Raw genomic sequence first — 26,040 nt, 5'->3', positions numbered from 1 at the left:
CTTCTGCTCCCACCCATCTGCCCCAGGTCTCTATCCTGTCCCGCCACCCCCCCCACCTCACAGGCTGGTCCTTCATGTGTCCTTCATAAGAGGCCACGTGGGCACGGACCTCCCGAGTACTAAATGTGCCCACTTTGACCATACATATGTAACTGCTGTTGGCTGGCAGCAGTGCCAAGGTCTGAAGGTTTGTGTTCTCTCCAAAACCCATACGTTGATTTCCAGCCTCCAAAATGATGATGTTAGAGGTGAGGCCTTTGGGAGATCTCCTCCCCATAAATCGATGAGTGTCCTTATAAAGATAGCTTGCCTGCTGCTTCAGCCACGTTAGGACACACACATGCTTTCTTGGACTTCCCAGCGTCCAGAACTGTGAGAAGAAAAGCTTGTTGTTTATATGCCACCATGGTGTTTTGTCACAGCGGTGTGAAAGACTAAAAACAGTGCCTGTCCAAATCCAGGGAGGCCCTTTTGGAAACTTCTGCTCCAGGACTTCCCATCCCTGGATGCCTGCCGTGCCCCACTCCCAAGAGATGTGCTCGGAGATCTTTTCAAACTAGAAGGAATATAATTTTGAATTTCTGGACAGAGGCAAGCAGGATCAGATAATCCAATTTGGCGTGAAGGGATTAGCAGACAATTACTGGGATTGGGTTTTCTGGAGTGAAGGTCTAGGATAGGTCACCCCGCCCTAGGGTGGGGTGGTTTGGAGACCATATTTAGCTCCGACCCACGGCCCTTCCTGAATTCTGAGGGGCCTGTTGGGAAAAGTCGCTTGCACTTGCTTCACAATCTTGACAACATGGAGCTCAGGCCGTGGGCCGTACCTGACGACGTTCACGGTTCTTTTGAAGTGTACATTGAAGAGGACCAGGAGGAGCTCATCTTTGGTGAGTAGTCCCTGCCCAGGCCCCCTCTCCTTCTTCTCGTCCCCCGTCCGCCATTTCCACCCCATCGGTCTCAAGTCCCTACCCTCGTCCCTACCCTCGTCCCTACCACTCCTACCACTCCCGCCGCCTCTTGCGCTGGTCCTTTGCTTACGCGTCGCTCCTCTTACGCGTCGCTCCTATTACGTCACTCCTTTTATGCGTCGCTCCTCGCAGGCACCCAGGACGAAGACCTCCACCGCATCGAGGTGCACAGCCAGACCTTCATTCAGCTGGAGAGCGGCTTCCCCGCCGGCCAGACGCGCGTCCTCATCGTTGGACAGCTTAAGTCGTGGCTGTGGCTGTTGTGCATGATCCTGAGCATCACGAGCGAGGACCCCCATACTCAGGCCCGAGGTGGGTGTCAGCTGTGTTGCGGGTGAAGACATGGAGGAGTTGTGATCTCCTGAGTTCCTCAAGCACCGCATGCTTGGCTGGGAATCCAGGCGCTCGCCCGAGCTAAGGGGAAGGGGGCCCCTAGAGCCCCAGCATTTTCATTGGTGCGCAGTCGGGGAGTTAGCGGAAGGCAGTGAGAGACTGGATGGGGCCAGGGAAGGCCTGGGCTGGGGTTTCACCCCTCAGTGTCCCCTTGGGGGCCTGCCATGCCCTACCCTCGGGTCCCAGTGGGGAACCCCATCTCACCCCACACTTTCTCTACAGGCTTCGAGATGCTGCAGTTGGTCCAGAGCCGGCCCCTGACCCCGGACGACCTGGCCGACCCCTACCTGCTGTTACTGGACCTGCTGGCAGAGCCTTCTTAAACTTGGCCCTTACTGAGTGTCTGCTTGGTTGTAGATGCCTTTAGATTTCTCTTCTTGGTAATAAAGGACTTTGCTCCTTTCACCCCCAACCCCCGCGGCAATTGAGATGTTAATTGAGATGTGAGATGTTAATTGAGATGTGAGATGTTAATTGAGATGTGAGCGGCAATTGAGATGTGAGCAGATGTTTTGGCTTAGGCACTAGTGAGAGAGAAGTGAAAGGGTTTTGACACAAAATGGACTTTGTTCCTCAAAGGCCTTCTAGGATAAGATAGTGGTCTAACCAGCAAGACCCAATAAAAATGACCCAATGTACTAAGTCTTTGGTGTGCTGTTCCAGGAGGGGCTTCTGGGCAAGTCCAGAGATCCAGGGAACCGGGTAAACTGCCCTCTGGACATGCAGCCCAGTAAAGGCGAAGGAAACAGAAAACTTCACAAACTGCTTTTCTTAGACCTGGAGCCTGCCTGGTAAGGTTGCTCTGGCTTGAATGAAAATAGAGCTTACCCTCCCAGAAGCCCCACGGTCCCCTTGGACCTTAACAGGTAGACAGATTAAGAGAGGAGAAAGATGGGAGTCCAAGTGGAGGCAGAAAGTGGTCCCACCCCAACAGTCTGGCGAGGTGGCTATTGTCCCCAATTGCCAGCAGTTGAGAGGTAGGTTTGGGGAGGTGTTTCTGGGAGCAAAGGATCCTGAGGTCCCTTAAGTCATGAATAAAAATGGATTAGTGAGGAGTTCCTGCTGTAGGGCAGTGGGTTAAGAATCTCACTGCAGCAGCTCGGGTCACTGCAGGAGGAACCATCCCCTGTCCCTTCAGTGGGTTAAAGGACCTAGTGTTGCTTCAGCTGCCACTCAATTCACCCAACCCCTAACTATGAGGAGTTTTGATTAGTTTAAGCCAGTCATGACATACATACATGGTGACTGTTACCAAGGTCAGGAATGCGCACATCAGAGTTCCCGTTCTGGCTTAGTGGGTTAAGACCCCAACTAGTATCCATGAGAATGTGGGGCTGCAGTGTAGGTCACAGACGCAGCTTGGATGGCTTTGATCTGGCATTACTGTGACTGTGGACCCCTACCCGCCCTAGAAAGGGGAACTTCCATATGCTGCAGGTGCGGCCCTAAAAAGAAAAAAGAAGGAATAAGCATGTGACCTGTTTTAGTCTAATCAGCTGTCAGCAAAGGATTTATATCCCGCTTGGGGGTCTGGGGGTCGGGCTATTCACCAGCAAGCCCTCACCAGGTTAGATGTGCTCAAGGAGGTGGGTGGCGCCATCTTGTGGACAATGAGAAGAACCACCAGTAGTTTGCTACAGACCAGGAGGCCAGGGGACAGAACTGGGAAACTTGACATTATTGGGCAAATTGTACTCTGCCTGGAGCCACCTTACCTCTGAAATTGAGTTATGCTAGATAATAGAATGTCCCTGTGCTTAAGGATTTCAGCCAGGTTCTCTTTTACCTGCAGCCAAATCCATCCTGATAGCTTGCTTGTGGTCACATGGTAAGGAATAAATCAGATGATACCTGGGAGGCATTTATTGGCACAATACTGGGTAGTCACTAAGCATGATTTGTCATTTTAAAGTCTGGGATCAAAGACTAGGCTGGCTCTGGCTATGGGCTAGGCACTAGAAGGATGTAAAGAGAAGTGGGAAACAGGAATGTGGTTTGTAGGGCTCAGGGGCAAGGGAAGGGGTGCTCCCTTTTTCTCCTGGGAGCATACAGTGGAGTTTGAGAGAGGGATCCAGGACAGTCAGCGGGGGCAGGCATCTAAAGCAGCAAAGTTAGTTTTCCCTGAGGCAAGAGTTCCCACTCTAGTGGCAGGGGCTTCTTGCCACCAAGTCCAGCAACAGGACCTGTGCAAACAGGAGGTGCTGTTGGATCATTGTGCAGAGAGCTTAGGTGAGGAGATACTCAAAAGCATCTGTTGACCTGGGGTGCATGTGGTGTGCTGTCTTCATGGTTCACACAAAGGCAGGTGGCACCCTGGGCTACAGCCCCAGGAAGGTGTATCTAGTTCCTTGGGATCACGAGGGGGCAGGGATTGGCAATCCAGGGAGGTAGTCACACCAATGAGGCAAAGGAAAGGGGAAGAAGACACAAATAATGGAGGAGTTCCCGTCATGGCACAGTGGTTTACAGATCCAACTAGGAACCATGAGGTTGCGGGTTCGATCCCTGGCCTAGCTCAGTGGGTTAAGGATCTGGTGTTGCTGTGAGCTGTGGTGTAGGTCGTGGACGTGGCTCAGATCCCAAGTTGCTGTGGCTCTGGCATAGGCCGGTAGCTGCAGCTCTGATTTGACCCCTAGCCTAGGAACCTCCATATGCCGTGGGAGCGGTCCCAGAAAAGGCAAAAAGGCAAAACAAACAAACAAAAACAAGTAATGGAAAGAGGTGAGCAAACAGGTGCGAAGTTGAGAAAGGAGGGGACAGTGTGTGGGAACCCTGGACCCTGATATTCATCCCAGAGCACACTGGACTTGTCCTAGGGAACAAAATGATAGGAATAAAGAGAGCCATAGGCGTGGGCAAAGAAATCTGTCACACCAGGGTACTGCTGGATTTTCTGTTTGCTTGTTTGAATAGAAAGATTGCCCTTCACCAGTTTTGTGGTGCTGTGATTTCCAGGGCAATGCATACAGCTATAGTTTGCACGTAGTGTATCTGAGAAATTTGTTTTGAAATGCAGTAAAAGCTTCAATAACTTGGAGTTAGGTAGGCCAGAGGGTGAAGTATTATTGTAATTAATTAAAATATTCAAAATTTTAAAGAAACACTTTTCTTTTTTTTGGCTGCACACACAGCATGTGGAAGTTCCCCAGGCCCAGGATTGGCCTGAGCTGCTGTAGTGACAATGCTGGATCCTTAACCTGCTACACAAGAGAACTCCCAAAGAAATGATTTTTATTTGTACTATATTCTTGAAGTGGTTGAAACCAGCATGATAAAAATGGCTACTTCAAGGTCTGGGAACCTACTTTTATGAAGGAGTAGGGTAGAATAATTATATATATATATATATATATATATATATATATTTTTTTTTTTTTTTTTTTTTTTTTTTTTTTGCCTTTTCTAGGGCCACCGGCCTACCCCAGAGCCACAGCAATGCGGGATCCAAGCCGCGTCTGCAACCTACACCACAGCTCACGGCAACACCAGATCCTTAACCCACTGAGCAAGGCCAGGGATCAAACCTGCAACCTCATGGTTCCTAGTTGGATTCGTTAAGCACTGTGCCACGATGGGAACTCCTAGAATAATTATATTTTTAAATGGTGAGGGTTAGGAGTACTGTTAAAAGTCCTGGGAGTTCTTGTTGGGGCTCAGCAGGTTAAGAACCTGACTAGGATCCATGAGGATGTGGGTTTGATCCCTGGCCCCGCTCAGTGGGTTAAGGATCTGGCATCGCTGTACTCTGCGGTAGAGGTCACAGATGTGGCTCAGATCCGGTGTCGCTGTGGCTGTGGTGTAGGCTGGCAGCTGCAGCTCCGAATCGACCCCTAGCCTGGGAACTTCAATGAGCCGTGGGTGCAGCCCTTAAAAAACAAACAAACAAACAAAAAACAGAAAGTAGGTCCTAAAGCATTGGAAAGCCGTTTACACTGTTAAGTTGGTCAAGCAAGCATGTCCCATGGTTGCTTATTATTTTCTCTAGTCTTTAGGAGGTGACAGAATAGGTACCCACCTGTTTGATCTCCATAGAGCCCTGGTGGGAGGTCGTGTGACACTCTTCATTCCTCCCCCTTATGTCCGAAACACCTCTCTTGGGGTTTTGCTTCTTCTTTGTTCCAGAGTTCTAGCATTCTAAGCCTCCTTTAAAATAATTCCACTGGAACAGGAGGAAGGGGATTTTTTTTTTAGGGCAGAGGGGAAGATCCCTTTTGGAACAGGTGCAAAGTAGGCAGATCTGAGTAGGTGCTAAAACTGGTCATTCTGAGCAGCCAGGGGCTATCACATTTGCACACCTGCTTGGTTCCCACTTTCTTTCTTTCTTTTTAGGGCTGCACTTGTGCCACATGGAGGTTCCCAGATTAGGGATTGAATTGGAGCTGTAGCTGCTGCCCTACACCACAGCCACAGCAACAAAGGATCGGAGTTGCATCTTCGACCTACACCACAGCCCCTGGCAACGTCAGATCCTTAACCCACTGAGTGAGGCCAGGGATTGAATCCGAATGCTTATGGATACTAGTTGGGTTTGTTACCACTAAGCCACCATGGAAATGTCGGTCCCCACTTTCTAACACTTGTTTAGCAAACACTTTTATTATAGTTAATACAAGATTCACATGTGCTGGCATCTGTGTTTTGATCGATCAAAAAATATATGAGAATATAAAATATTCATTATAATATCAAGTTAACTTTTCTTAAGGCAACCCCAAAACACTTGCAAATCTCTCCTCTTCCCAAATTACCAATGATTTCTTCAGGAATGTTGCAAAAAGATAATTTTTAATTTTGACCCCAAATCTGTATATGATCAGTTTGGTTGACTGGAACCCAGTCAGTTCAGAACCAACCAGTTGGTACCAGATACAGGCAGTCACACCAGCTGTTTAGAGACATCTTTTTAATGTTTTACTTGAAAACAAATAATCCCCATAAAAGAGAGCAAAGGAAATTACATTTGAATGGTAGCCTGAAATGGATATGATATTCCTGATTTATTTGTTTTCAGGAAACAGACAATTGCATTGTCACACATGACTTCTAGAACTGCTCACTTAAATGCACAAAATTATATTAAATTAAGTTTCTTTTACAAAAACACAACCATGTCATTTTTAAGGCAAAAAATATCAGCTTCTGGGGAGATACGTTAATATTTATGATACTTTCTCAATCTGGATGAAGTGACCCATTAATTTAGTTGCTCGGGTTTCATCAGTCCTTGTGGTTTTGCTCTGCAAACGGACATGAGAATTAGCCACTTTTGTGCCTGATTTCCTCCTCTCTGTCAAACTTGTTTTACCTGCAAATTAAGAACTTTCAGAATCACTGAGTCAATGGGAGGTGAGAAAGGCACCTTAGAACAGGAGATCAAGACTTTAAAACTCATTGAAGTGTCTTACTTGAAACAAAACTTGCAATCTACAGATATTAATTTAATCGAAGACAAAGCAAACATTTAGATCAGACATAGCGAACTTTTTTTCGGTAACCTCATAGAAGGGATGTTTGTAATGAAGCATTAGCTTGATCAACCTTACATACTGAAGAAGGCAGACAAACTTGGACTGAGAAAGAAGCTGGTGGCTGATCAGTGCTCAGCTAAATTGTGCTTCAAGACACCGTCCAGGATTGACCAAAGGGATTTTGCTAAGTGTAAGTGGAGGACCCCTGCCGACTTCATCGAGGGTCACATAGCAGATGGAACCCTACAGTTTTCACACAATATGACTAGCTTTTAACATCCAAGAATTTTTGTGCTAGGGTTAAGATAGACACAAAATGGTCACAGCTTCAAGGCATGAAAGATTTTCACAACATGGTTCACCACATTTGGCTGTGATTAACCCTCAGTGATGGGCTTAGGTTTTGTTTTGAAACTTCAGTCTTCAGCAACGCTGGATGAACTGTACCGTGTCTAATGCCTAAAGAGGCCTGAGGAGGGGTCCCCAGTACATTCAGAGTTCCTGCTGCCAGTGGGGTTTGACCCAGGACAGAATATGTCCAAGAATCAGTGCTCCCTGAAAGTTGCCACTGCCTTCCCTTTCTCAACTAATATTTGGAGACAGCCTGCTGTGCATGGTGGGGGTGGGGGTGGGGTGGGGGGGTGGTGTCTGGCTTTAGGTTGGGGAGGGGGTGTGTGTGTGTTCTTGTGTACAGCCTCGAGAGAGTGGATCACAACTTCAAGTTGAGTGGAGACATGGGTAGATGAAAAATTGCATTTAATACTTTACTAAACTCTTACTAAACTTCCATGTTGCAAAACTGAAAATCATGGCTTCAAAAGCTTGATAAAATCTTTTTAACTGGAGTGTGAAATTCAGAACCTAACTTCTGTGTGTCTCCAGCAGCCGGGCAGACTCTGAATGATACACTCCTGGGAAGTGTGCTAGAATCCAGGTGGGTGCGTTTGGAGTGCTAGAATCCAGCCTTCCAAATTTCCGTGTGTATCAAAAAGGACAAGGATCTTAAAAGGTTGTGAAGCACGTTTTAGGTAGAGTGGAGAAGTGCTTTACTTGGGCACGGAGGCTGCTGAAGGCCTGGCAAAGTCCGGAAGGTAACTTGTGGCAGCGAGTCCATATGCCATTCACGGAGGAAAAAGGTAGGAGTAGACAGGGTCGGAGAAAGCCGGCTCGGGGAGAGAGTGGGAAGGACTTAGCAGATTTCAGGGCCTCGCCCTGCCTTTGGACGGCCCTCTTCATTCCTCCCTGCTGCTGGAAAAGTTTCTCCAGAGGCAGCACTAGCCAGCAAGGAGAAACCTCTTCTATGGCTGGTTTAACTGAAGCGCTCACTCGCGTCTCCTGGCCTTTTGAGTGCCGTGACCCGGGCTGAAGTCCCAACGCTTGGGGAGAGCCAGGCTGCTTTCTAACAAGCAGTCAGCTTTGCTTGCTTTCCGGTAAATACGTTTTTCATTTTGTTTCTCTTGATCTTTTGGCTGTCATGCTATATTATGCTACAGTAGGAAGTGTTTTGATTTGTAGACCCTACCTGTGTTACCTGGCTTCTAACTATGTTTTTGTACCAGGAAACGGAACCAATAATTTCAGATTGGGGGGCAACATTCTCGGGGAGAATAGAAAATGTTCACTACAGTATAAAAAAGTGGAGGAGGTTTAGTTTTAGCCTTTCATATGCAAAACATACTACATAATAGCAAAAAACATTCAGGGCATATTGAAAAATAAATACCTGGCAAATTCTCTGCTTATATATATAAGAATAAGGGATGTTGAGGGAGTTGAATTCCCTGGTAATACTCGTTTTCTAGAAAATCAAGTTCTTTTCTTTTGGCTTGTTTCTCTCCCTCTTGCTGCCCTTTGAGGGGGAAGTCCTTGAACTGCACTCCTTTCCTGATGCTGTGTCTGGATTCTTTTCAAGCCTTTCCCATGTCAGTCTCACCCACGTCTCCTTCCCCCGGATCCTGTCTGTGCCTTGGCCTGGTGGGAAAAGCCTCTCACCAGCACCCCCCTTCCGTGGGCAGCACTGCGGGCAGATCAGCCCATCCCATTGGCCAGTCCACTGCCCAGGATTTCATTGGCCTGTGTGTCAGTTGACCACTTATAAAGTTGAGTCAGCCATCAGGGAATATGTTTCCATGGAGCCAGAGGTGTCAAAGAGTCAGTCTATTTGCCCCACTGGCCCTGAATTGCATTATTTGCACATTTGCTAACTGAAGAACATTCTCGTCATAAAAAACACGAAAATCATGTGCAAAATCGCTTGCCACAGCGTTAAATCACCAAAAGCACACAAATTGACATTCAAATGACATTAGTAATAATGGATAGGAATGGGTTGGCAAATCATCTTGAAACGAGCAGCCATTTCTATGATTCCCCAATCCTGCTTTACTGGGTACCTGGTTAGCAGCTGCTGATGGTAGCCATTGTGTGAAAATATACATGGCGACTTAATTTTGAAAATGTATTTTGTATTTATTACAAAGCAGAAATGCCTGAAATCTGAAGGTATTTTACGCTTATCATTTCAAAGTACAGGGTCAAATCTTCTAAAGGACCTAACCTTGACCTTTTCACACACCCCACAGCATTAGCAGTGTTTGGTTTCTCAGGATTTTTAACTCAAGGTACGTTCCTAAATGAGTGGCTGAATGTTGTGTCGTACCTTGGAATTTCAGCCATCCCCTAAACATGCATTTTCATGCAATTAAATGATAACGGGCTTATAAACTGCCTTTCATGTTCTTCCCAATTCCTGCAATTCAACTTTGTAGAAGGGCTTTCGAAAGAGTTCATGCAACGATATGTATGGCTAAAGGAACTGCTAGGCCTAGAAAGAAAACGAAGAACTTATTTGAGCTTGACGTGGGGCAAGCTGAGGGCGTCTGTATTTTCTGCTGCCTTACAAACGCTCTGAGATGATCGGGATCTTCCAGTCCTGAGAGAGTCTGACGCGAAGGCAGCTTCCCTGGAGGGCGGCGCCGCCGCATCAAAAGCGTCCGTCTCGGTCTCTTCCGGACCCACCTCTTCATCAGTTATGAACAATTTGGATTCCCTCCACTTGGGGTAAAAATCTTGGCTGCCTCTGGAGCCACTCGACTCGCTCCCTGAAAGCTGTGTATTCAGTTCCTCCGTCGATCGGATCAGGTTTTGCACAGACAGAGACTTGCCCAGGTCCTTGGGTACCACGGGGCGGACGGACAGCAGCGTTTCTCCGCCCAGGTCGAAGCTCTTGCGCAGAGAGCGGTCCTTGGTCAGGTTTGCCTGCGCAGCCGCAACATTCTCCTTGGAGGCAGCAAGGCAGGTGGTGACCTCGGAAATGCTCTCCTGCAGGCCCACGGGGTTGGGGGGCAGGTGCTTGAGGGCGGGGAGAGGAGGCGGGATCTGCAAAGTGGCTGGGGCCGCGGGCTTGGACGGCGCGTTTATTTGGTGTGCGATGCTGTGGGTGACCGCCGCCGCTGGGCCGTCGCCTTGACTCGCGGGCACCGGTGTCGCTTGACTGTGCATAGGACTCAGCGCGTAGAAAGTCTGGGCGCTGAACTCATTGGGGGTCAGAATGAGCTGCAGGCCTCGGGAGATGTTGGCACTGGCTGATCGGGACAAGCAGCCGCTGTTCTGTGCGGAGCTGGACAGGTCTTTGCTGTCCACAGGGCTTTGATAGTCAGAGGTCTGTTCACATTCAAAAGGTGGGATCTGGAAGGAGGCCAGAGTGAGGGCTGAGGCAGAGCCTTTCCGGAGGACCTGCTGATATATGTCCAGCAGGCAGTCCAGCTTGGACTCGATGGACTGAACCTGAAAATGGAGCCAATGTATAACCTGTTAATGAGAATGGGCTTCACTTTGAGAGATTTTGAAATGAAACAGGAGGTGCAGATACAGGTAAGTACTGAGGGTAAAGCCTGAGGCAGTCCTGACTCCGTACTGTCTTAGAAGGTACAGGCCAGCTGTGGGGGTGGGGCAAGGGGGGATTTAGGGGAGGGATGCTCTGGCCTCTACCTAACTCGAACACTTCTCGCTCCCCATTCTTTAAAACCAACAACTGATGTTTTCAGAAACCATATAAGCATGGTTCAAATGTCCACTCTGCCTTTCCTAGGTCTCTTCCATGAAGATATTCTGGAACTCTACTGCAGTCTAAGGAACTTATTCTGTAAAGAAATCTAGACTCTAGGTATCAATCTAGGTGATTCTGAATTTTTAAAATAAAGCTATAAAATGCTTGGAATATGCATAATTAAATTGGGGGAGAAACTTGATTTCTAAAAATTGTATGAGAAGACACAACCTCAGGGTCAACAAACATTCAGTGTAGTTATAATGATTTTTTTTTTTTTTTAATGAATGACCTAAGAGGGAGTTCTCATCATGGCTCAGCAGAAAAGAATCTGACTAGTATCCCTGAGTATGCAGGTTCTATCCCTGGCCTTGCTCAGTGGGTTAGGGATCCTGTGTTGCTGCGAGTTGTGGTGTGGGTCGCAGACGTGGCTGGAATCTGGCCTTGCTGTGGCTGTGGTATAAGCCAGGGTCTACAGCTCCGACTGGACCCCTAGCCTGGGAACGTACATATGCCTTGGGTGTGGCCCTAAAAATACCCCCCCCCCAAAAAAAAGACACAAAAAGAGAATGACCTAAGAGACAAGGAAAATAACCAAAACACATAAAAAATAGATCTTTGTAACTCTACTGTTGCACATCTATACCTGTTTCCAATTCAAGCATTAGTTGATGAGAGGAAATATTCTATTCCTTATATAGAAATCCAGAGTTTAGAAAATACCATCTGTGCATAAAGAAAATTTATTTGTTCTTCCTTGACTTTATTCCCTTTAAAAATCTGTTAATCACTAAAATACATCCCATTGCCAATAGTCAATTCTGATTAAAAAAATTCTGGGAGTTCCCGTTGTGGCTCAATGGGTTAAGGACTTAACATAGCATCCATGAGGATGCAGGTTTGAACCCTGGCCTTGCTCAGTGGGTTAAGGATCCCACATTGGATAGTAGAGGATTAAGATGGCAGAATAGAAGATCTGCAGCTCAACTTCTCTCCTAAAAACAACAAAATTCACAACTAAAGGCTAAGCAATCTCCACCCAAATGGACCAGAAACCTTAAAAAAGATATCCTACTCCAAAAGAAAAAGAGGAGGCCACATCAAGAGGTAGGGGGGGCGATTTCGAGATATAAACAACCCCATACTGCTGGGGTGGGAAGCTCCACAGACTGAAAACTAACTGGTTCCCAGAGACCTACAGGAGTGAGAGTTCTGAGCCCCACATCAAACCCTCACGTGCGGGGATCTGGCACTGGGAGAAAGAGCCCCTGGAGCATCTGGCATTGAAGGCTAATGGGGCTTGTGCGCAGGAGCTCCACAGGACTGGGGGAAACGGAGACCCCATTCTTAAAAGGCACACACAGACTTTCACGTGCACTGGATCCCAGGGCAGAGCAAGGTCTCCATAGGAATCTGAGTCAAACCTGACTGCAGTTCTTGGAGGACATCCTGGGAAAACAGGGGTGAATGTGGTTTGTTGTGAGGGAGGAACATTGAAGGCAAAGCTCTCAGGAATATTCAGCAGCAGTGCCTTTCTCTGGAGGTGGCCATTTAGGGAAAATCTGGCCCCACCTGTCAGTCAGCGCTGAGTAGCCCCAGGGCAAACAACAATTCAGGTGGCATCACAGCCCCGCCCCTCAGTAAACAGGCTAAAAAGACCCCTCAGGCACACAGCCACCTCTAATCACATCCAGAGAATAAGCCCCACCCACCAGAGGGATTAGAATCAGCTCCACCTACCACTGGGCAGGCATCAGCCCCTCCCCCCATCGGGAAGCCTACAGCAAGCCCCCATACTGACTTCAGCCACAAGGGGGGCAGACACCAGAAGTAAGAGAGGCTACAACTCTATTATCTGTCAAAAGGTCACCACACCAAAAACCTATAAAAATGAAGAGACAGAGAACTATAACTCAGATGAGGGAGAAAGGAAAAAACCCCAGAGAATAAGCTAAGCGATGAGGAGATTCTCAGCCTCCAGGAAAAAGACTTTAGATTGTTGATGCTAAAGATGATGCAAGACATTGGAAATAAACTGGAGGCAAAGATGGATAACTTACAGGAAACACTGAGCAAAGAGATACAAGATATCAAACTTAAGAAGAGATGCAAAATACAGTAACAAATAAAAAAATTCACTAGAAGCAGCTAACAGCAGAATATAGGAGGCAGAAGAACAAATAGGTGAGGTGGAGGAGAGATTAGTGGAAATTACGGATGCAGAACAGAAAAGAGAAAGAAGATTGAAAACAAATGAAGAGAGTCTCAGAGAACTCTGGGACAACATTAGACGCACCAACATCCGTATTATGGGGTGCCAGAAGGAGAAGAGAGAGAGAAGGGGACAGAAAAAATATTCCACGAGATGATAGCCAAAAACTTCCCTAACATGGGAAAGGAACCACTCACTCAAATTCAGGAAGCACAACGAGTACCATATAAAATAAACCCAAGGAGGAATACACCAAGACACTTATTAATCAAACTAACCCAAATTAAAGACAGAGAAAATCTTGAAAGCAGCTAGGGAAAAGAAACAAGTAACATACAAGGGGACCCCAATAAGGTTATTGGCAGATTTTTCATCAGAAACTCTGCAGGCCAGAAGGGAGTGGCATAATATACTTAATGTGATGAAAGGAAAAAACCTCCAACCAAGATGACTTTACCCAGCAAGGCTCTCATTCAGATTTGAAGGAGAAAGCAAAACCTTCACAGATAAGCAAAAGCTGAGAGAATTCAGCAACACTAAACCAGCCTTACAAAAAATACTAAAGGAGCTTCTCTAGGCAGGAAAAGAAAAGGCCGCAATCAGAAACAAAAATTCCACAAATGACAAGGCTCACCAGTAAAGGTATATATACAGTAAAAATACAAAATCATCCATGCACGATTATACCATCAAAATCAGAAATCATGAGAAGAGGTGGGTACAAATGCAGAACACTGGAGATGAACTTGCAATTAAGAGACCAACAACTTAAAACAATCTCATATACATATAGACTCTCATATCAAATCTTCAGAATAACTGCAAACCAAAAATCTACAATTGATACACAAACAAGGAATCTCTGAAGAAGAAATATATCTCATAGTAAATAAGTGCATAATCCACCATGAAGGGCGTCATTTGACATCATTCTTGGAAGGCTGAAGTCTTCTTAGATCTGATTCTGATTTCCTCTCCATCAAAGAATTTATGATAATTATAATTAAATAATGCAACTGCACAATTAAAAAAAAAAAAAAGGATCCTACGTTGACAAAAGCTTCAGTGTAGGTTGCAGATGTGGCTTGGATCCTGTGTTGCCGTGGCTATGATATAGGCTTCAGTTGCAGCTCTGATTTGATCCCTAGCCTTGGAACTTCCATGCGCCAAAGGTGCAGCCATAAAAAGAAAAACAAAATCATAGCTATTTCACTCCTGTTAGAAAGACCATCATCAAAAAGGCAAGAGATAACAAATGCTGGTGAGGATGGAGAAAGAAGGGAACCCTTGTAAACTGCTGGTGTGATTATAAACTGGTGCAGCCACAACGGAGAACAGTATGCAGGATCCTCAAAAAATGAAAAAATAGAACTTCCTTATGATCCAGCAAGTCCATTTCTGGGAATATATCCAGAGGAAACAAGAATTAACTCAAAAAGTTATCTGAACCCCATTTTTATAGAAGCATCAATTACAATAGCCAAGACATGGAAACAAACCTAAGTGTCCACTGCAGAGCAGCAGATAAGTAAGTTGTGGTACATACGTATACACAACAGAATATTAATCAGCCACAGAGCTGAGGAAATCCTACCATTTGCAACAACATGGATGGACCTTCAGGGCATCATGCTGTCAAATAAGTCAGACAGAAAAAGACAAATGCAGTATGACATCACTTATGTGGAATCTAAAACAAAACCAAAACACACCCTGAAAAACATAGAAAAAAGATCAGATCTGTGGTTGCTGGAGGCAGGGGATACAGGGAGGGGAAACTGGAGGCAGGTGGTCAGAAGGTAGAAACTTTGAGTTATAAGATAAATACTGGGGATGTAATGATGATTATAGCTAATTCTGCTGAATGGCATCTAGGAAAAGTGTTAAGAGAGTAGATCCTAAGAGTTCTCAACATGAGGGAAACAATTTTTTTCTTTTTCTTTTTATGGCCGTGCCTGTGGCATATGGAAGTACCCAGGCTAGGGGTCAAATTGGAGCTGCAGCTGCCAGCCTACACCACAACCACAGCAACACTGGATCCTAGCCACATCTGCAACTTACACCACAGCTCACGGCAATGCTGGATCCTTAACCCACTGTGCTAGGCCAGGGATCAAATCCACATCCTCACAGACACTATGTTGAGTTCTTTACCTGCTGAACCATAACAGGAACTCCTAGGAAACAATTTTGTTTTCCTTCTTATTGTGTCTATATGAGGTGATGAATGCTAACTAAATTTATTGTGGTCATCATTCATAATATATGTAGGTCGGGGGAGTTCCCGTTGTGGCACAGTGGTTAACGAATCCGACTAGGAACCATGAGGTTTCAGGTTCGATCCCTGGCCTTGCTCAGTGGGTTAAGGATCCGGCGTTGCCTTGAGCTGTGGTGTAGGTCGCAGATGCGGCTTGGATCCCACATTGCTGTGGCTGTGATGTAAGCCAGTGGCTACAGCTCCGCTTAGACCCCTAGCCTGGGAACCTCCATATGCCACGGGAGTGGCCCTAGAAAAGGCAAAAAGAAAAAAAAAAAAAAAGAAAGAAAAAAAAAAAAGACGCAATATATGTAGGTCAAATCATTATGTTGTATATGCCTTAAATGTACACAGTGATATACATCAATTATATCTCAATAAAACAGGGAAAAACTGGCTAAAAAGTTAAGCAGTGTAGTTGAGCTGTACCTGTTTTTCAACCTTGACCACCCGGCCAAGCATACTGAGGTCATCTGTGGTCTCGTGTTCTGCCGTTATCTTCTCTCTGCTCTTCTTATCTGATGTGATTTGCCCTTTTCCAAGAATTTGATCCACACTATCGGAAAAAGATATCTGATTATAAGTGCTGAAGGTAGAGATTGCCCAAGGCTGGAAGGAAGTGTTTTGAAAGAAAAATACAATTATCTTTTTTTTTTTTTTTTGCTTTTTAGGGCCACACCTGTGGCATATGGAAGTTCCCAGGCTGGGAATTGAATTGGAGCTACAGCTGCCGGCCTACACCACAGCCACAGCAATGTGGGGATCCAAGCCATGTCAGCGACCGACACCACAGCTCATGGCAATGCCAAATCCCCAACCCACTGAGCGAGGCCAGGGTTTGAAGCAGCATCCTCATGGATACCAGTAGGATTCATTTCCACTGCACCATGGTGGGAACTCACAATTATCTTTAATTTACATAGGATGAAATAAAAATCAACTTCTTCCAACTGATGTGCTTGTTTTCTTCATAGGAAAATTACACAAGGTTCATTTTCTCATAATTCTAGTCCATGATGAAATCATTTATGGCTGATCTTCTGGAGGCAAAACTGTCCTAAACTACAAAGCAATTTGCTTGTTTCCACCTCTGACCAGGCATTGCCTCAATTCAACCACTTAAAATATGACAAAATCATAATTATGATGATTTTGTGTTAATAGAACAGATCATTCATTCAGTGAACATTTATTATACATCTGACGTGTGGGAGATAAGCAGGTCAGAAAGCTAGGCTTCATCTTGGGAATTATAATTGGACAGATATATATACACCACATAAGCAAGAACCTCCAGATTAGTTAGGCAAATTCTGTAGCAGCTGAACGCTGGGAGCCGTAGATAGTTCTCTGAAAGGACTTGGAAGACCCTGGCCACCTGGGCAGAGATTGTAACATGATCGCAGGTGACTTAAAACAATTTCCAAGGAGACTTAATCAGTTAGAATTGGAATTACTTTCTTCTTTTTTCTATGTTTTAGAACTAAGTTATCAGTAACATTGATTCAACTTTCCAATGTACTTTGTATGCACAGAAGTACAGGCAGTCCCAACAGTTAATCCACTCAACTACAAATCCTACAAGGACTGCGTCATTGCTTTGTTAATCTCTGGATTCCCACAGCGGCTGGCACTCGTTACAAGTTCAATACTCACCCACTGAATAAATGAATGAGTGAATGAAAAAAAATTGTGATTTCTGTAACTGATGTTATAGAAACCAATAGGTGTTTTATATGCCTTGTATATGCCTTGTATATGCCTCACGCTGGGCTAAGTGTGCTGTGGGCTTAGAAACAAATGTTTAAGACTCAGTTCTTGTGTTTAAGAATTGTTCAATCAAATGCTGGTAATTTGTGTCAGTGAAGCTTGACTCCTAAAAAACTGAATGGACTAAATATTCTGGCTTCAAGATAACACAAACACGAATAACTATCAAATTCATTCTTTGAATCACTCGAGATGCTCTTTAGAAAGTGTGTGTGTGTGTGTGTGTGTGTGTGTGTGTGTATCTATCTAGAGTTGTATAAGACAGGGGTGAGGGGAAGAACCCAGGCTTGGCCAAGGGCAAGGAGGACAAACTTGCCACCAGGAAGCAATATAAAAGCCAACCCATCATTTCTCAGTCTCACTTTCTGCACATCAGGGTGATGAGCAGTTTTGACTCTGCAGTGACTCTAAATGCCACAGGAGGTCAGAGCAGGGAAAGGTCTGTCTTTGTGGGTTGGCTGGTTGCGTGAAGTTTAATGAATGAGAAGGACTAGCTTATTTCTGAAGGATAGTTAGGATTTAGGCAACAACAATACTGACATCAGCAACAAGCATTAACAGTTCTTGAGTACTCAGTTATGGCATACTAACTTGTTCAATCCTCATGGCAATCCTATGTGGCCACTGACAACATCCCCATTTTTACAGATGAGGTGCTGAGATGTTGTATAATAGTTGAAGGCTTTTGTTTGTTTGTTTTAAGTTCCCAGGCCAGGGATCAAACCCATGCTACAGGTGTGATCGAAGCCACAGCAGTGACAACACTGGATCCTCAACCTGCTGAATCACATGGCAACCCCAATAGTTGGTGGCTTTTAATGACTGACTTACATTGAAATAAAATCTACATTAAAAGCAAGGTCCAGTGGTCCACTAAAAAAGAGAAATATGGAATTCAAGAGTTTTTTCTACTGGAGAGAGGTTCCTCCCAGACTACGTCTATGCCTGCTCCTTCAGAACAAATAACATTTGTATTGCTTACCGTGTTTGCAGGCTTTTAATTCTACACAACATGTCCAGATGACCAGCAGAGTACTGTTCAATGACATCTTTTACATCATATGGGCGTAATGTTTCCTTAAACTTCCGTTTTGCAACATGAAATTTCATAATTCTGTGAGAGCAACATATTACATATTAATCTTCATAACTTCACTAAAAGAAGTTACCAGCAGCAACATGGATGGACCTAGAGATTCTCATACTAAGTGAAGTAAGTCAGAGAAAGAAAATGTCATATGATATCACTTATATGTGGAATCTAAAATATGACACAAGTGAACTCATCTATAAAATAGAAAACTCACAGACATAGAGAACAGACTTGTAGTTGCCAAGCTGAAGGGAGTGGGGATGGATTGGGAGTTTGGGATTAGTAGAGGCAAACCATTACATTAGGATGGGTAAACAGAAAGTTCCTTCTGTATAGCATACGGAACCATATTCAATATCTTGTCATAAAACCATAATGGAAAAAATATGAAAAAGTATATATATATGTATATATATATATATACACACACACACACTAGTATAAAATAAATATAACTGAATATATACTTTATAAAATATATAAAATAAATATAACTGAATCTCTTTCCTGAACAGCAGAAACTAACATAATATTGTATATCAACTATACCTCAATAAAATAAATTAAAAAAAGTTACCCAAATAGCTTACTGTTATATATAAGAAACTCTGGGGGAACAAGTCATACATCAAATTCTTTTAGGCTCTTACAGAAAGACAACATAAAAGCCTGAGATTACCGTGGACAGTTTAAGAATATTTCATGTGAGGTACACCTTGAGAGTAGAAAAACACACTATTAAGAAACAAAATACTAAGTGCTGTACCTTTTTAATGCCCTGGAAACCCTGAATTAAAATCAAAGTCAATGGAGTTCCCACTGTGGCTCGGGGTAACGAACCCGACTAGTATCCACAAGGACATGGCTTCTATCCACCGCTGTAGCTCTTATGCAACCCCTAGCCTGGGAACTTCCATATGCCACAGGTGCAGCCCCAAAAAACCAACAACAACAAAAAATTCTGCAGAATATTGCTCAATTAGCTAGCCAAGTTCTTTTTGTTTCAAACTGAACACATTCATCAACTAAACTTGGTGTCTAAACTTTTCAGAACCAGAGATTTCTTTAATTATAATGCCTCCTATAACATGAACTCTAGGCTTTAAAACAATATTTCATCAGTACATTTCATGATGCCATGAAGAGCTAAGCTGCTGAACACAATCAGTTACTGCAATAACTTGATGTAATTCCTGGAGAAAGCAAGGAAACATATCATTTTTTGCACTTGTGCAAACTTATTGCAGGTAAATGTTAAACTTGTTGGTGTTAATTGGCTCCTAGACTCTTATTATCACACTCAAGGATCCCAGCCTGGGAACCAATCAACTAGGCTTTATGAACCAAAATTTATTGTTTCTTGGTGGAAAGTGGGAAGATTAAGAACAAATGTGGAATTTAAATGGAAAATTACCTATCTTAAGTGACAGCTGATTGCAACGAATCCAGATTGTTTTATTGGTTATAAAGCCCCAAACTTGATCCTGTAATTGTATTATTAACTTCAAATTGTATACTAATCACTCCTGAATCATTTGTCCATAATACCTTACTTCCTTTCTCTACCACACTGGTTTTCCATGGCCTATTGGGTAAATACCAAATTTCTCAGCACATCCTATAAGGCTGTTGATGGACTGGCTTCTGTCCACCTTTCTCACCTCATCCTATTCCACCTCCTCCTTGGAACTGGAGGTTCCAGCAACAATAAAATATTTGAGGACCATAAATTCAACATTTGACCAATTATATACCTCAATTATTTGAGCATGCTATCTCCTTTTCCTGAAGTCCTACAATACCATTAAGACTCAGTTCTAAAGTTAATTTTTTAAAAATGGAAATTCCTGCGATTCTTCCAAAGCAATCAGCTACTTGTTTATTAACCTTTATTTTAGTAACTAATGCACCATGTTATAATTGTGTGCTTATATCTCAGCCTCTATCAGGCCATACAAGGTCCTTGAATACAGGGCTATCTCTCTCTCCTTGATAATCCAACGCACAGTGCAGAATTAAATGAACAGGAAAAAAGGCTTATCTGTCTGGAGGCTCAACCCAGGAGGCTGGGCAGCTCCTGAAGGGGACAGGGTGACCCCTCCTTTCTCCAGACACTCATCTCTACCATTCTTCTGCACGCAACCCCACCCCAGCCCTTCTGGATTTTCTTGTCATCAAAGTGTTCATTTCTCAGAATTCTGTCTTGGCAATCTCCCTAAAATGCTAACTATTTTGGATTCAGCTCAAGCACAGATTCTCTAGAAGATAGATGTTCCTTGACCCCAGTAGGGTAGAAGGTTGGGTAGATGGCTTCATGCAGCTGAATCTGTGGCTTTGTATCTCACCCACCAGATTACGGGTGTCAGAGACTGTGTTTTCCACTATAGCATCTCATAAATCCCTGGCAAGTGTTAGAAATTAGATAAATTATGCCAAAGAAATGAATGGGGACTAGCTCCTCTCTAGTTGTACAAACTTGTTTATGCTGTTCTGTGAGAAGGCAGACTCTTGAGATCTGAAAGGAATGCCTCAGGAATAGATCTGAGCTCTTCAAGGCGCCTTCCGAGGGGGGGCAGAAGTCTTTGGCTCTCTTTCGTGAATACAAAAAAAATTCCTAAAGTAAATAAATGTTTATTCATTATCATTCTGCCTGATTCAGAAAAGAATGCTCTAAATAGAACTGGTTCTGAAAATCATGAAAATAAAATATCCTTTTTGCTTAAATCACTAATATAATTAAGATTCGGGAAAACAACTAAATCACAAATAAGAAGATATCCTTGTGAGGAAGAAAAAAGCAAAAACATTGAAAGTCAAGGAATAAATGACACTGTAACCCAGTAAGTATCAAATGTAAAGAGAGAGCTAATAGCAAAATTAAACTGTCCAGGGTGAGGAGCAGGAGAGGCTGGTGGAACAGTAACTAAGTTGGCTGAATGAATTCTATAGTATCACAGGACCATCAGGAAAACAGGGATGAAAACATGTGGTTACAGTCTACTGAGAGCAGGAGTTCCCATTGTAGCCCAGGAGTAGCGACTAGTATCCATGAGGATGTGAATTTGATCCCTGGCCTCACTCCGTGGGTTAAGGATACCGGGTTGCTGGAGCTGTGGTGTAGGTCACAGACGCAGCTTGGATCTGGTGTTGCTGTGGCTATGGTGTAGGCCAGCAGCTGAAGCTCCTATTTGACCCCTGGCCTGGGAACTTCCATATGCCATAGGTGCGGCCCTAAAAAGACAAAAACAAAAACGAGAAGTCTACACAGAGTAAAACCTAAGTTTTCTGTTTTCTGGCTTCATCCCTACAATGCCATGAACTTGACCTGAACGTCCAGTGTCCATCCACTGGACATGGAGCTGGATGGTGGGAGATGAAGACCTTGTCCCCCCCAGACCCACCTGGAGTGGGTCTCCCATTGCTGTACCCTCGTTGGACAGCTGGCACTGTGCTCAGCCCTTTATCTTTGCTATGTCAACTTAAAACTCTAAGAATTTCACACCTTTGACATTTGGGTCAAGTGAGGGCTCAGATGGTTGGGTCACCTGTCCAAAGTCACGCAGCTCCTAAGAGGCAGGTTTTAGCTGATACAAAGGCCCTATAAGCTAGATCTACAGGGTGCTTCACGAGCAGATGCACTTGTAAAGGTCGAGGAGAGTGTCTAGCTGTCCCCTGACCTCCTCCTGTCCCCTGCGTGCCCTCTGACACTCACGAAAGTAAATCCTAGGTCGCATTCGTCTAACCAACTCATTACCAGCTCTGTCTTCCCAAAGGGGGTCCCTTTGGAGTTCACCACACGCTTCAACTGGCCCTTTCATTGCTCGAAGCCCTCCCTCTCCTTAGTAATCAGGCCAGTGTGGGCTCCCCACCCTCAATAACTGTAATGTCTTCCCTTTCATCTCATCCCTTTCTAGGCATCATCTGCCTACTTTACCCCAGTTGTAGGTGATACAGGTTGGCCTCACTGCAGTCATCAGTTTGCTTTACTGTATATATTTTCCCAGCTACCAGCTGTTGCTGCACAATTAGCCTCTGAGAACCCAAGGAGCGAGGTGGCCACTGCTAGTTACGTGTAGAAAGAAATGAAGCCCAGAGTTCAATAATTCTAGGTTTCAGGGAAGACATGAACATGATGAAAATGGAGGAGAATGTCCAAAGTGGCTGTCAGACTATGAATTTGATTTTTTTCCTCTCCAAGACTATTTCATTTCAGGTACTGAGATGTTTCACTACAAGGTGAAGGGCAAGAGGAGAGGGGGACAGTTGGGGGGGGCCCTGAGTTACAAGTGGAAGTTAGTTGCCCTGGGAGGAAGCTTGGTTCTCGCACAGGCCATACTAAATGTTATCTCCACTATCCAAATGCTGCTGGACATAAATCCAGAGGGACTCAAAGTCTAGACAGGGGTGGAAAGTCCTTTCTGTAAAGGGGCAGACAGTAAATAGTGCATGCTTTATGGGTCACGTGATCTCTGTTCAAACCACTCAACTCTGCACTGCAGCATGAGAGGAAGCATAGCTGGTACATACACAAGTGAATGTAGCTATGTCCCAATTAAACTTGATTTACAAACACAAGCACTGGGTTGGTTTCTGGCCTTACTCTGTAGTTTGCGGACCTCTGGTCTAGACAAGAAGATCCATGAGGAAATGCCCTGTGGCCGGGCATAAAGGAAGGCTCATGAACTGGCCTGGGAAGAAGAGGTAGAAAACTTTAATGACCTCATACACGCTTATAAAAGAAATTTAATATGAACTATGTATTGCCTGGCAGAAAGGAGTGTTTGAACAAATCATTCCAGAGAAAAATTAGGACCTTTACAATACATTTAATAATTAAGATGGTAATACTGCCAGGTAGTACTTTGTGGTATAACCCCATGAAAAGGGTACTATTATTTTTAAAATTTTATCGACACATAGTTGATTTACAATGTTGTGTTCATCTCTGCTGTACAGCAAAATGATTCAGCTATACATAGATATATTATTTTTCATATTCTTTTCCATTGTAGCTTATAAGATATTGGGTATAGTTGCCTGTGCTATACAGTAGCACCTTGTTGTTTATCCATTCTTTTTTTTTTTTTTTTTTTGTCTTTTTAGGGCCCTGCTGGCAGCACGTGGAGGTTCCTAGGCTAGGGGTCAAATCGGAACTGCAGCTGCTGGCCTACACCATAGCCATAGGAATGCAGGATCTGAGCTGCGTCTGAAATCTACACCATAGCTCATGGCAATGATGAATCCTTAATCCACTGAGGGAGGCCAGGGATCAAACCTGCATCCTCATGGATACTAGTTGGGTTTATAACCCACTGAGCCACAACGGGAACTCCTGTTTATCCATTCTCTATACAAGAGTTTGCATCTGCTAACCCCAAATTCCCAATCCTCCCTTCCTCTCCCTTCCACCTCCATTTGGCAACCACAAGTCTGTTGAAAATGGCACTATTGTCAGCTCCATTTTGCAGATAAGGAAACTGGGGCAAAGAGAGGTTAGTAACTTGCCTGAGGTTAAGTAGCTGGTAAGTATGGGATCTGAAATAGTGCGGCTCCAGTGCTGAGCTCTTAATCACAATTTTCTGTCTTAATAGTACCATCTTAATATTTTTACACAAAATAAAAAGAGATACTGTGATATGAAATGGCTCTTTTCTTTCACATGCCTGACACATAGATGGTGCTCAATAAAACTCTGCTGTGTGAATGGCTTGTTCTTATTGGAGTTGTTGGAAGGTCCTTTGGAGGAAGACAAAAGGCCGGGGAGTAGGTTACCCTCTCACTGTCTCTTCCTTGTGAGGGTAAACTGCACCACTGGAACTAATACAGCCACAAAGAGTAAAATCCCTGGAGCTAGTCTCTTCTGATGCTGTGGGTCACCAAGAGGCTAGGAGTTTACAAGGAAACCCATGCACAAGGCTGACATGCCTCTGTAGGACCACTAGAGGGGGCAAAAGACTCACCACAAATCCAAACTGGCACCTGGGCTTGAAACTGAAGTCTGCTAGAGCAATTTTCTGAGCGCCAAGACATAACCAAAGCAGAGTTAAACTCTGGGTGGAATACAGCTATATATACACACAACACATGTGCACTTATAAGGAAGTGTAGGTGCATTTGCTGTGCTGCTATGAGTTACAGAATCTTGCAAAAGTCTTGTCCCAGTCCTCAAAATCAGTGTAAAAGCCCTGCCATACATGAATATGCCATGATTGGAACTACTAGACAACTGAGGTGGCCATGACTGACACTCTGGACATCAGCCAGACCATGCCTAGGCTGGGGGCTCAGCGACTGTGAACTCTGGAGGCAGTGTGACTGACTGTAAAGGCAGCAGCCTTCTCCAAGCTCCGATGCTCCCTGCAATCAGCCAGGGAGCTTAAAAAGTGCTGATGCCTGGTCCCAACTCCAGAAACCCCGTTTAATTGATCCAGAGATTTTATAAACCTCCTTGGGTGATGCAAACATGAGACCTACTGACAGCAGGTGGGGTGGGTTTGGGGTAGGGGTGGGTGTAGAATGATCTACACCTCCCTGCCTCCATTCAAAGAAGTGATGGTGGGTTTTGCATACATCCTCTGAGTCACACAAATCATGCCTATGAAGTGGCATGTCAGTATGCCTGGGTGGCAGGTCTCCAGCAGAACCCTAATGCTTTCTGCCCAGCTTCCCTGAGTAAGACCGAAGTTCCACAGCTTCTCAAAGGACTAAGAAGTTCCACAGCTTCTCAAAGGAAGGGAGAGAAGTGCTGAGGTGACTGGGGTATTCATTCTTTCAATAAATATTCATCAACCTCCTACTAAAGTGTGTGAGTCTCTGTGCTAGGGTCTGAGCAGCCCTGACTCTGCTGGAATGGGGTTGGTAGAGTTGAAGACACCTCCAGGGACACGTGGTCTCCAGCTCCTTCCTCTCTGATGTCCTGGTGGAAGGCAGCAGTCAGTGCAGCCAGGAGCTCTAATTGGACTCAAGAGCTTCATTTGCCAGAGCCTGGAGCTCTCAAGCGAACTCAGTGTGGCTGCTTTCCTGAGGGTTGCTAAAGGCCTGCTGGTGAGTAGGACTGAATCATTCATTCACTTACTCACCCATCAAACATGCTCTGTCTGCCTACTACGTGCCAGGCTCAGTGCTGGATGCCAGGGACACAGTGGGGAAGACAGATGCCTTGTTGCTTGGGCACTTCTGGTCTAGGGGGGAGACAGGCAAGCAGGCAGGGTCGGGGTTGGCCTTCAGGAGAGGAGTGAGTAGCCCAGAGTGGCAGAGAGAACAGGAGACACTTCCAGGCCTTTACTCACTCTGTACCCTCATTCTGGATCAGAAATGCTCCCCTTCTGTTCCTAGATCATATGCTTTCTTGTTCCCACGAGAAACATGACTGCTATCTGCCTTAAAGCAAGGGTCCTAGGGCTCATCCTTGAAGTGACCCAGAGCCTTTGATCATTGAATCTCTCCCTCTCTAGCAAGAGGCAAGGCAGCCCTCTCTAGCCTTCTAGAAGCTGGTCAAGGGATGTGTTGATCACAGAGGAAATTCGGCAGATAACTAGGACTACAGAACCTGATAATTTGGGTCACCACTGAAGGCATGTGTTATCACTTATTTGGATGATTCATGAATGTCATTTTTCTGTTAATACACAATCATGATTCAATGCCATAGATTTGCATTTGTATATACAGTATTTAGACTCTGAAAGTCTTTGAAACTAGCTGTAGAATATATACAGGACACTCCTTTACCCTTCTTGCATCTCAGACTGGGCTACTAGCCAGTGACTAAGGAACCCCAGGAGTATCTGGGTGCACTGGCCAGTCTCCTTTTGTTGCTTTTGGCTCT

At 44.7% G+C, this 26,040-nt stretch overlaps 2 protein-coding genes across 9 annotated transcripts in view; one reads left to right on the top strand and one right to left on the bottom strand.

Annotated features, from left to right (window-relative positions):
* The first annotated feature begins 744 nt into the window (after positions 1-744).
* KHDC1L (KH domain containing 1 like) lies at positions 745-1,776 on the top strand. Its single transcript, XM_021084518.2, has 3 exons — positions 745-890; positions 1,104-1,283; positions 1,587-1,776. Exons 1-3 carry the CDS (start codon positions 803-805, stop codon positions 1,685-1,687), a joined length of 369 nt encoding a protein of 122 aa, XP_020940177.2. The 5' UTR covers positions 745-802; the 3' UTR covers positions 1,688-1,776.
* Positions 1,777-6,252: 4,476 nt separating this feature from the next.
* Positions 6,253-26,040, bottom strand: part of KCNQ5 (potassium voltage-gated channel subfamily Q member 5) — a 504,676-nt gene continuing 484,888 nt past the window's right edge. For all 8 annotated transcript variants that reach the window (XM_003480275.5, XM_003480277.5, XM_003480276.5 and 5 more), the window contains 3 exons: positions 18,102-18,233; positions 15,779-15,905; positions 6,253-10,618 (listed from right to left, as the gene is read on the bottom strand). In XM_003480275.5, the coding sequence (XP_003480323.1) occupies positions 9,677-10,618; positions 15,779-15,905; positions 18,102-18,233 (1,201 nt within the window). In that variant the 3' untranslated portion in view covers positions 6,253-9,676. The remainder of the gene's footprint in view (positions 10,619-15,778; positions 15,906-18,101; positions 18,234-26,040) is intronic.

This window comes from Sus scrofa, chromosome 1, assembly GCF_054392235.1.
Source record: "Sus scrofa isolate SSC_HxYL_T2T_F1_AM1 chromosome 1, Sscrofa_HxYL_maternal_Yorkshire_Landrace_v2.0, whole genome shotgun sequence".
NCBI classification, from domain to species: domain Eukaryota; kingdom Metazoa; phylum Chordata; class Mammalia; order Artiodactyla; family Suidae; genus Sus; species Sus scrofa.
Note: the sequence above shows the minus strand (reverse complement) of the source record. Positions and strands in the feature narration are given on the sequence as shown.